The 12,410-nt window shown below is 33.2% G+C and overlaps 1 protein-coding gene and 1 long non-coding RNA gene across 5 annotated transcripts in view; one reads left to right on the top strand and one right to left on the bottom strand.

Annotated features, from left to right (window-relative positions):
- The window catches only part of LOC126748117 (trithorax group protein osa), a 30,600-nt gene that overhangs the window by 16,834 nt on the left and 1,356 nt on the right, over positions 1 to 12,410 (bottom strand). For 3 of the 4 annotated variants that reach the window (XM_050457135.1, XM_050457133.1, XM_050457134.1), the window contains exon 2: positions 10,085 to 10,489. In XM_050457135.1, coding sequence (XP_050313092.1) covers positions 10,085 to 10,489 — 405 coding nt within the window. Of the gene's footprint in view, positions 1 to 5,347; positions 5,633 to 10,084; positions 10,490 to 12,410 lie in introns of those variants that run through there. The other variant, XM_050457136.1, reaches the window with a different exon arrangement.
- LOC126748121 (uncharacterized) lies at positions 1,880 to 11,958 on the top strand. Its single transcript, XR_007664636.1, has 2 exons — positions 1,880 to 2,194; positions 9,684 to 11,958. It is a non-coding gene; the product is annotated as an uncharacterized LOC126748121 (long non-coding RNA).

The following is a 12,410-nucleotide window of genomic DNA, read 5'->3' as shown; positions in this document are numbered from 1 at the left end:
CAGGAAGAGGTGGTTCTTAATTTCTAATTGGATCCTTTTTAATGAAATTAAAAAAACTGTACTAAAAAAGCTATAAATAGTATTAAGTTTTACTGTTGGCGAATTTTTTTTGCTCAGTCAAAATGAAATATATTTATTCTTTTTAAAGTTTTGTGTGCATAACACGAGCTCGGTGTTCATTCGGCTTTCATTTATTCATATATATGCAGTATATGCGAGTCAACAAGTGGCAGCTCAAGTAAATATAGAAAGTTTTAAGGGAAGTTACATCAGGGAAATCGATTTAGTATATAAACTTTAGTACCGCGTTTCAATAAAACTGATAAACACGAGATATTTTATATGAACTGGTTACAGGCTTACCCCGATTTTGAAACACTTGTGCTCTTTTGACAGTGAGGGTCATTAAACCACCCTTCTGGCAAGTGATAAAATAACTGGCTTGCAAGGGACAATAACATATTTTTATCGCCTGTAAGTTTCCGTTAACGATGCATCATTCAAGCCAACTTGCTTTGGTCCCCTTTTACGCTTTTACTATATACATTATACTACAAGGCTTAGTTTATTACCGGCCCCGTTATTCAGAAATAATTATTCCGAACCCTGTTCTCCGACCTACCTCACTCCTACTTCATAATTTTAGGTCAAAAGGGTCACACACTTAAGCAGGTTATAAATCCATTTGGTTGATGTGAGGAGTGTAATAATCCAATTAAATCAATATGTTTTATTATAATATATAGTCATACCATAGATATAAGAAAGTAATTATAAATGCGCTAATTCCTTATCGCAATAACGACCCATTGTAAAACCTAGATAATTAGGTTTTAGTTTATTTAGCTACTAGTTTATGTTGATCATTAACAATTCAATTACATTACTTTAGCCATTAGAAATTAAGATATTAAGTTGCCAACAAGAGACAAATTATTTTATTTCTTCCAGGCAAAGCTACCATCCAGGATAATATGATAAAGAATGATTTTTATTTTGAAGAAAATTATATGAAAAGGCAATTATTTGAGTATTAAAATTATTTTCAATAAAAAAGTAATGGGTTATAAGGTGTTGAGATTGCCATTTTATTATATCATGTTTAATCCAATTGAGCACATATGGCATGAACTTAAAACATTGCTAAGGAAGAATAAGTTTCACTAACTTTAACTTCTTGTTAAAGAATTAATTCAATCCTAATTTAAAAATATAAAAACAATAAGTGGGAAAAGCTGTGTAAAATATATTAAAAAAAATGACCTAAATATAGATCTAATACTCAAAGAGAGCATAATTATCAACTTAAATGGTGACAGTAAGAGTGCAACTAAATTATAGTAAATGTAGGTGTGTAAATTACACTACTACATATATATTTATGTGTTAAAATCTGCAAATAGTTTAGTACACATTTTTGCATTTTTTTCAATAAAATATAGTAGCACTACATTCATTTTATTAATTCTATTACCTAATCTTATCAGTGCTAAATATTAATGACTCTCTTAGATCTATGGTATGACTATATTAGTTTCTTAAAACCATAAATATAGCCCCAACTGAATTACTTCTACAACTTTGTGCTATATTGGATATTTCCCGAAAATAATAGGTAATAAATAGCATAGGGATGACTAATAAAAACTGTTTGGAATTTACGGGAAAAAAACAAACCTTTACGTTATTAACTGGGATATTTCCGCGCTATTGATTTAATTCCTGTTCGCTATTTTAATTTCGTTATTTGTGTGATTATTAAAATGTTAAGGTTAATAAACCGGAGCCAAAACAAATATTAAAAATACAAGTTCTGATGCTTTTTTTAGAACACCGACGTTCATTATCAGACTATAATCACTTAAGCAAATGTGCATTCTAAATATTGTTGTTATTGTCATTATTACATAACTTAATTCAGTCACTTCTCATAATACTCGACCTTGACCTGGTTTTCCCATTGTTTTTAATGAAATCAGTTTATAAAGATTTTCGTTCCACTTAAGGCGCAATAATTATTATTCATCGCCAGTTGCCTTTCATTGTTCACGAGTTACGGTTATAGTTTTCAACTTTTCAAATTTATTGCCATTTAAATTCTGCGATAAATCTGGAAAACCCCACTGCACCCGTGAGAACATTTTTATTTCAAACAGAACGCATTCATTCTTGGTCGTTTTTAGTTTCCTAACCAGTAAGTAACAACCATCATTATTAAACTTTAATCCAGTGACAGCACATTCCAGAATAAAAATCTAATTCAAACACGACGTTAAATTAATTTGCATACATACATACATACATCCCAAAGGCGTGACATTAAACCCAAAAGCGAGAAAATTGAAATCAATTAACGACGCCAGCCGTTGTTATTCCAGGCTGCGGAAGAGAGGTGCCATACGGGAGAAAGTGCAACACGCTTATCTCCTCTCTAAAATCTTTAACTACGTCAGCGGAGCCGACGCTATGGGTTATAGGATCAAACTGGAAATTGCCAGACTACGTTCACGCCACTTCAGTCTTAAGCCGTCGGTTAACGTCGTTTCAATTTTCGTTAATAGTTTAAAAACGAAATCTCGTCAAAAACAACTGCATTAAAACTTGCTATTGCAACAACGAAAAAACAGTACATACGAATACAGCGAATGCGAGGGTGAAACTTCACATTGGCAAGAGATAACGGGCACATTGTGTTAGTCCGAGGGCGTATAAGGGACGAAGGGAGGGTCGAATTTAATATCAGAGCGAAAGCCAGTAGAGCAAGAAAATTTGAGAACGTATATTGAGGAGGGTCGTGACATGGCACCGGGCACCCTACTTGAATCCCAATGTAATAATGCAGGTGTTTGTTGATATTTTTTACACCAAATGCAATCAGTTTTACAAAAAAAAAAGAAATTCTAATCAGATCTACAAATGTGCCAGTGACCTCGTCAAGAAGAGATCTGATGAGATGATAGTGAGCATAGTAAAGCCTAAAACGAATCATTCTGTTATGGTTGAACACGTCACAAAAGCGAATTGAATTAGGCTTAACGGGATCTGCATATACGAGGTCTATGTATGCCGTATATGACATTTGCATGGAATAAATTTATTCGATGAATATTTCAGCGTGTAGCTGAATGAAGCCGAAGAAAGAGGCCATGCGAACTTGAACGGCTAAAGTTTTAAATTGTTTGGGAGCTACTACAAAGCTCTAAGGGGTTATATTAAAGTTTAAACGACTGCGCAATGAACCTAATAAGATGAGGTTAAATAAAAAGTATTTCGCGTGAAAACACTAATAACATTCCTAGGATGCATCGTAAAATCGTAACGGTAAGTCAGCAGCAAAGCATAAACCCGGACAAATTGGAAATCTCCGATTTCGCGATTTAATGGGGGAAAAATGCAAATGCATAGACTGAGAGTAATAAATTTACATCTGCCAGTCAACGGACAGATACGTAGATACACACGTATGCCAATTGACTAGAATTTGGTGTGAAGTTTTCTTGAAATATTTGCACTTGTTTTTACTTTGAACCAAATGAACTAAGAATCTTTACTAGTAATTTTGGAAGAAAAATCACATGTTCAATCAACAAGGAGTTTTGCCAATAGACAAAAATGAACACATAAAATACAAAGGGGATATCACCCAAACTGGCTGTAGCCCTTGATGGATTTCAAATGGCCGTAATTAGGGTGTCCGCAATTTGAAGCGAGTGAGAGAGAAACCCGAACGGAATACGAAATGCAAGATCCTCACGGGCATACAATAAACCAAAACCGGACATTATAATTGACTAGAGTATACAGATAAAGCAAACTGTGGCAAGGTCAGGGAACTGATTATGTAACAGTTTATTCGCACCGTTTAACCGATCGCGTTTTTTACATAATAAAAAAGCCGGGAATATAAGAATTTGCATTTTGTATCGGCCAAGTTTATCAAGCCGGCAGACCACGGTCTTGTGAATTACGTTATCAGTTATTAGTTTATATTGCATATAAATTAATTTAAAAAATATATGAAATTTGGGAATTTTCAAAGAATTATAAACAGTGGCCTGAGTTTTAAATTTATAATTTTTTAAATTCGCCTATACAAGCCATTAATAAAAAAATGCTAATGGTTTGTTAAATCTAACAACGGATTAATTTACGTCTACATTCCTTTTTAAAAATCGACAATAAAGTCTAAGATCCCATAAACTTGACATTGAGCCCGAATTAGTTCATCTGAAAATAAGTGTGGATTTGCCGTGTTTACAAGCCAGTCATAATAAAAATCAGCTGCTGGCTTTACAATTTGTAAATATAACCTAAATATAATATTGGATATAAATGTGTGGGCGCCCCATTCAATTTTAAGCCACTTAATGACTTGAATTAAATTCCTCGGCACGATTGCCTAACTCGTTATCAAGTTGGGAAAAAATGCAATTTATTTATGTTATGAATTGTCAGCGGTTTTACATAGTTTTTTTAAAAGGGTTTACTGAAACTGATATTAAATGTAAGCGGAATATGCGAATTTTTACAGGATGTTTGATCAATTATAGATAGGTAAGTAAACGTGGGAGCATAAGAGATTCCTTTTTTTGTGAGTTAAAATATGATTTGAGGATCAATGTTCTAATGGAATGTAAACTGTCTAAATCTGATTCTTCTTACTGGCATCTATATGGCTATCTATGAAATTTCATGACCAAAAATGCAATTAAAAAATAAAGTAATTACCAAAATAATTTAATTAATTACAATCCAGTACTAACAGCTCCTCCAAACGCATCTATATTTTGTAATAGGGGCTGTCAAAGATACTTAAAATCGTCAGAGACGGCCACATTTTTATACGGACCAGAAATCCTAACGATCCATTGTTAATCACGTATTCCGCCATGAGTAAACAGCAATTATTATTGCAGACCATCAGTTATTCTAAATAGCTGTGCAAGCCAACAGTATGGTTACCATATTGACAAGGATTTAATTGTATGGAAAGAGGCATGTCGTTGGCATTAAGGAAAAAAATGGTTAATAAGAATTTGGTAAATATATTCTTGTATATGCTATTAAGTCTAGAATAAGTGTTTCGGAAGCGTGTGTCTGAAAAGGTGTAATCTGACTCTCAAGTTTTGCAAATGACCCAAAATAAAAAGCTTTTAAATCTCTAGTGACTAAAGACTACATACTTAGGGGTTCGTGGAATGTTACATGGATGAGAACAATGAATAAATTTCTACAGATTATTGTAATTGATAGACACTAAATTAACATGTTTTTATAGCGTTCTTGGTTCTATACAATAAATAATACAAATCGTAGAAAGCAAATACAAATGGCTTTTAAAACTAACCTGGTAAGCAGGCTTCCATGCCAAAATTCGAGCATAAAGCGGCAACAAAATATAATCCTATACACCTAACACTAAAATGAAAATAAAATGCCGGGGCGAAACATCGAAATCATAAAATCGTAAAGTTTTTAAAACGCGAATACGACGGCGGTTTGCGAGAGAGGCCCGATAACCTCAACAGAATTTCCCGTCCGACGGTCCGAGGCGACACGCGAACGGCAACGTCGCGAACGGTGTATCCTGGCAACAACGCGGTTGAAGACAACCTAAGCCGAGCAGCCGAACCTCGTTTCAAACGAGAAGACAGGCGAAACTGTTCAAAAATATTATACCGAGGGCCGGCGTATTCGCTACGTTGCCATATTGATAGATAAATCATATTTGCGTCGTCTATAGAGATTCCTATCATAGTCAGAGACAGAAAGCAGCTTACAAACTTCCTTCTGTTACCTTTTCAAAGGCAAACAACAAACAAATTACCTATCAAGGAAACCAAAACCCGGATAAAAAACACAATGAGGGTTAACAAAAAAAAGTAAGTCGCAGTAAAGGTCCGTCCCTTGTCCCCTTTTCCCCGTTATTTATTTCCCTTTCACGAGCGAAGCCAAGAGGAAATTCGAGGCAGATTCGGAAAAAGGGAACAGGCATAAACTGCTTTCGAAGTCTGACAGATAACTCGGTAATATCCATATGCCGTTGTTGCCGTCTCTGGATGGAAACTGGAGCCCCGCTGTCCCTGATATATTGAAAATTAGATTGCTTTGTTTTTGTCAGATACTCACCTACTCACGTTGGACGCGAAAGGATGATTTTTAAAAGAGTTCAGACGACGCGTGTCAAAGATGTTCCAATGTTACATCCTCTTTTCAAATGAAATGGTATCAACTTGCTTAGGCCCCACTTGTCACAGTCTAGCTAAAAACTACTCTACTGAACCAAGTAAGGATGAACTATTAAACCATATTTGGGAAATTAAACTAAACATATTATGGCTCAACAATAGAAGAAATTATATAATATCCTGTCTACCTCACCCAATTAAAAGAAACAAGTCACAAAATCATATAGAAAATTACAGTAATGAGAAATTCCTTAGCAAAAATTGTTTGTATCAAGCCTTGTACTCCAAGTAAAATTTGAGATCACTTTGAATGTTGAGTTCTATTACATGTATATGATTTTATTATATTAAGGGCTGTAATTTGAAAACCATAATGAGAAAGGAATAATTTATTGCCATGGAAGGACATAAATATCCACAAAGAAATCATTAATATTAAAATTTTGAAGGTTTCTATATCTTATAATCCTTGGCACACAAGAAACTTTAGAGAGATTTAGCCCAGAAAATATTATTTTATGGTCAGAAATTAAATCTCCAGGCGAAACTACAGATTTTAAAACAGCTAAAGCATTACATAGGAAAATAGTATGAATTAATAAATAATTATTTTTTTAATATAGGCTGCTCCCCTACCTCCTCTTCCCATTCTGGTTCTGCTAAAGAATTAAAAATCAGGAATGTAAAACAAATGCGAGCAGTTACTTTTCGAAAACCATATTTCCGATAATAGAAATATATCCAGTTTATTTGCTATAATTAAATTTATTTAAGTCAATAAACATTGATAAATAAGGTGTGTTGCTCTATAGACTACCATCGATACAAACATTCATTCAATAAATAAATCGTTAATCGTTTTAACGTTATCGTAATAAACGTTAAATGGGGACATGTTTTCCCACCCTCGTCCGAAATAATTCAAACGTAGTTCGCCGTATGTGTTCATTCCCTCCCAGTAAATCGAATAAATGCTAAGGGAATTACGAATGGGGTTAACATGTTTGTACGTTGACAAGTTCGGGTTTTCAATGGCTCTGCCAGATTAAGATAATTCCGAATCTCGCGGCACAGACCAAAGACGACAAGTCTAACCGCTTCGGAAGTTTGAATTACTCCGAACACTTGGAGAAAACTTTCCCATTTGGAATCGAGGGATGCAGCTCTTAAAATCCCCGATGGGAAATTGCCACGTTTTAATTGAGGGAAGATCTTCGATACATCTACATTTTTTTTTTAAAAAGGAAATAATAATGACCTAGTTGCAAGCAATGCCACAACATGAAAAGGCAGAAATAATTTGCTAAACTTTATCCCTACTAAATCCCTTAAACTTTGGAAATTTGTGCGGGGAAAATCAGGTTTAAAGTTAGTTAAGAATAATGAGGCAAATTAACTTCAGGAACTGAACGCTTTAAAGTGACATTTTTAATAATTGAGAATATTTTTTTTAAAGAAATTTAAAGTTGGTTTTAATTTTAAAGTGTAAAAATATCAAGGTTATATCTACATGTGCCTATCAAACCTTAGAGTGGAAAGAAATAGTAAAGTAAGAAATAGATATCCATTTAAAAATACACTTAAAAGTATGATAAGGACAATAGAGTAAAGAAAAATTGAGCATTTTAACAAGGCCGTAAAGTTCAGCGTGTGCACTCTCAAAGCGGCACAGAAACGTTGAACATTATCCAAATTTGATATCAAAAGCGGAGAGGCTTAAAATCGTTAACTGGTGATAAATTGTGCTCCATTGAGATGTCTGGAATCGTTAGAGCCGCGTTTCCGCATGAAGGGATTTTATAGATGACAGACAAATCACGTGGTTGCAGAGAGATATCTAAATGATAATGAAGATAACATAAAATCACCTTATGATTTAATTTGATTTTAATGTCCAGCTCAATTCAGGTAATTCGGCAACGAAGAGATTATCTTTCTTTCCTGTTGCACATGACAATCGGAAAACCTTATAACTGATCTACGAGTTTCATTCAAAATAAGAGCCAAGGACACCAGGTCCCTTTTAACATGTGCCTAATGGATTTTACCATAATTAAAAGTAGATCACACTGCTACAATATTTATGTATTAAAACCGTAAACAGCATGTTTACTCCGCATACAAAACAACCCTTGTTAACAAATCAATTAAATAATGATTGTGCAAACAAGTTTTGTGCGTTCAACGCGGAGTCGATAATAAAAACGAAACTAAAGAATGGGACAACATTAAATCGAACGTCATATTACAAAAGTACGTAAGAGAAAAACCCGGTGCAGCGTACTGTATGTAGCTTACGCCGTTGCCATTCGCATGATTCCTAATCGATAACACGTTGGAGTTGGAGGTCTGGAATATAAGTGGCAACCTCGCACTACGTTCTTGCTGTATAAACTTGCCACGAGGGAACTTAAAATCGGATGCGGTGGAATATATATTTTGTTACGGCTACGTTGCCGCTTATTTTCTGTTAGATATTGCGTTATAATTTGGTGAGAATTAAACAGTTTACAACACAAGTTTATTCAAAATGATAATTTTATGACGAAAAAAATTAAATAGTTTATTGACGCTCCAAGCTACTTAAACCTAAAAAGCCACCAACCAAATTCCACTATACAATAAATATTTCCTATGACTATTAATTGGCAAGGTCCCTCCCTGACTGGAACAACCAGACCACAGGGAACCTATATAATAAAAACAAAGATACATTACATAGAGGTCCTTAAACACATTTTGAAGTGTTCTGTTACCATCTGTTTCCAATTTTATTGCCACAGTTATTATTTGGCCTGCAGGTATAATTTTAATGACATAAATAATTTCTTGAGTGAAGGGCAAATGTTAAATTGAATATATTTCTGAATTTATCTAATAAACTCTCTTCAATTAACATTTTGAACCTAGCATTAATTTAACCCTGAGAATCAGTCCTTGTAAACAGGGCTGTACTAAATAAAAATAGTCTCATCATTTGATCCGTGGACCTAATAGATCCGCGCGTTCTAAACAAACGTAGCTAGTGAGAATGAAAACTTAACTTGTCCCCATTCTTAATTAAACTGTCCATTGGAAACATTAATTTAAAAATGTGAATATTATTATGAGAAAATATAAATTGACACAACCTGACTCAACGAAAACAACGTTGGCGGATAAGTTAAATAACGAATTATTTCCGGGAATTCCGAACTGTTATTAAAACAGATTTTTATCGACACTGTTAATTTTAGTGTGGATTACGTCAGAACATTTACTATTTACTTGATTAGATGAAGTCACTTCTTTTAACTGACTCACTAAAGATAGATAAGAGACCAGCATTTTTTAATGTAGCAAAAATGAGTTAAATTTTAATTAAAAGATTTTTAATGTAATAGTAAACAAATGCAAAAATAAATAAAATAAAGACTTAGACTAGAATGTTACAAAACTCATCTGAAAGCTCAAGAATGCTTGAAAAAACTAATAATTCCTTTCTAACTGCCTTAGGCCACTCTTTTTAACCAGTTTTACCGCATCTGACAGCAGGCGGATGTTGCGAAACGATATTTAAGCGAGATGTTTCGAAAAGATTAAGGGAAAGTTAAGCTGTCTGCTAAAACTCTTCTTAACCACACTTCAGATGGCTAAACAAATAAGGGAATTGCTCTCTTGATGTTCTAGTTAAAAAAAAAAAACCGATATGAGGAGATATACGCCCACTACTATCCATTTTTATTAAATGTTTTGGTTAAAACATTCATTAAATGGTTATTGTGTGATATTTACGTAGGATGTACATTGCAAGTGAAAATTAATACCAATGATTTAAGGTGAAATTCAATTTGAGTCACCTGAATTTATTACTTGAAATTTTTTTTATAGAGTACTTATTTAGCTGATCAACTTACCGCTGCATCTGGTCCGTGTGCATTAGGTGTTGTAGGTGGTGGTGGCCGACTTGGAAATCCTTGTTGATGTCCAGGAGGAGGTTGATGTTGTTGATGGTTATGTTGCTGAGGACTGGGTGGCATTTGACCCCCAGGACCAGGACCAGGAGAATGACTTATAGGAGGTTGGGTGGGTTGGGGAGAGGGTTGACTCACAGGCACTGAACTGGAGTTAGAGTTTTGTTGAGGTTGCTGCGAGGTCGGCGGTTGGTTTTGGGATTGTGGTGGTGCTGGTTGTGGCTGGCCGGGACTTCCTGGACCGTGTTGGGAGTGAGATGATCCTCCTGAGGGCGGTGGCGGACCACCCGGCCAGCTCGTCCGCGAATCGTACCCACCCGGTGCCGAACTTGGGGCACCGCCATAAAACTGCAATGAAGTTAAAACAGTTAATGGGCCTTTAAAAAAGTAAAACTCCTTTCACCGTCATTCATCAAATAACTTCCCTTTTTTTTCTATTTGATTATTTAAATAACTGTGTTAAACTCTTTTAGATTTTTTTTAAAGAATTATGTAATCAATAATTTGTTATTAGAATTAATCAATGATATATAAAGATATATTTTTTTTGTAAATTTTTAAAAATTATTGCTTAATCTGTAAGTAGTTATTTGGAAGCATATTATTAGTCAATGCTATAATGATATGTATATATATAGGTATTATTTAATTTTTTAATTTTTATGTAAAAATTGTTTTTTCAGTTGAAGTTTTGCTGATGATATTGTCATAGTAGTAAGTTGAAAAAAATGTGAAATAGCTATATCAAAAATTAAATATTGATATGACTATAACTTGCTTTCTTTGAAAGTAGATAAAACTAATTTTGTAACTTTTGCCTTGACTCAAAATACTCTCCCAAATATCCAGAGTATTACACTTCATGAATCAAATTGTATTATAGACATAAATAACTGTAAATGTGAAAAAGCAATAAAAAGAAAAGAAAGTGTTAAATATTTGTGAATTCATATTGATGAAAATCTGACTTATAAGTTTATAAACCCACCTAATTCATGTCACAAGAAAAATAAGAAAATTAATGTATAAATACTAAGTTTTATGAACTAAGAAATATGCTGGACATTATTACATTACAAATGGTATATTTTTCATGGATGAAATCTATTATAAGCTATGGTTTAATTGTGTTGGGAAATAAAAGAATGTTATGAATGCTTTATGTGTAGCTCAAAAATATGTCCTGAAAATCATGTATTTTAGAAACAGAAGGTATCCAACAAAATTATTATTTAAATAAATTGAAATACTAAAGTGAATTACATCATAAATTGAATACCAGAAATAGTGAGTGGCCAAATATTCTAATACCATCTGTAACATCTGGTCTGGTCACAAAACTTTTTAATGCTTTGCCTGTGGACCTCAGAGTAAAACCTTATCACAGTCAAAAAGTCATTGTGAATTGGGTAAAAAAATAGTGATAACTATCCTTAAATCTTGGGGTATTTAGCTTAGTAATACAGTTTTAAATAGAGATTTAATTGAAGGAATAATGTGAGCACACAGAGAAGACATTTAATGTCCATTGTTTTTTAACTGTATTAATCATAAGGCATACTTTTAATGTATCATGCTATACAGTTTGTTCAATAAATTGAAATTAAAAAACATGTGTTAGGTTGTGTGCTGAGTTTATGTATTTCTTAGTTGTTTGGCAAATTTATTGTTTTTGTTTTTCTTTTTTCTAGACTAAAGAGTGCCTAAGTTAACTAATGTGTTAGTGTTAAATGGACTTAACCTCTTTATGTAAAGCTACATTCAAATATTGTAAACATATTATTTTTTTTTAAATATACTTTATTTGATGTAGAGTTTTTCTAATGTTTTAATAAACCCACTGTTTAGAACTTCAACATGCATTGCAAGAAGTTTTAGCAGTATTTTATTATCACAAGGATAATTATTAATTTAACAAGAGTGTAAAATGTATATTTTTATTATTACAATTTATTCTTTTATAGTTATTAGTAAATTATAATAAATATTAATATAAATCAATCTAGAACTAAACAAAGCATCTCAGGTCCAGCACATTGGTGGGCATAATATGAAACAAGGCATAAACAAATATTCTTCCAGTTTCATATCACTGAGATTAGTCTGCACCAACACCCAAAACAAATTGAAAATTGACTTTGGAAAATATCATGCTTAAAAATGGTATGGCTATCTATAACCTGTATATACATACAATTTATTGAGTATTTATGTGCATAAAACATCATTAACCACCAACTAATAAGCATAACTTTATTTATAAGAATGC

Source organism: Anthonomus grandis, chromosome 22, assembly GCF_022605725.1.
Source record: "Anthonomus grandis grandis chromosome 22, icAntGran1.3, whole genome shotgun sequence".
NCBI classification, from domain to species: domain Eukaryota; kingdom Metazoa; phylum Arthropoda; class Insecta; order Coleoptera; family Curculionidae; genus Anthonomus; species Anthonomus grandis.
The sequence above is the reverse complement of the archived record's forward strand: the minus strand, read 5'-3'. Positions and strand labels throughout refer to the sequence as shown.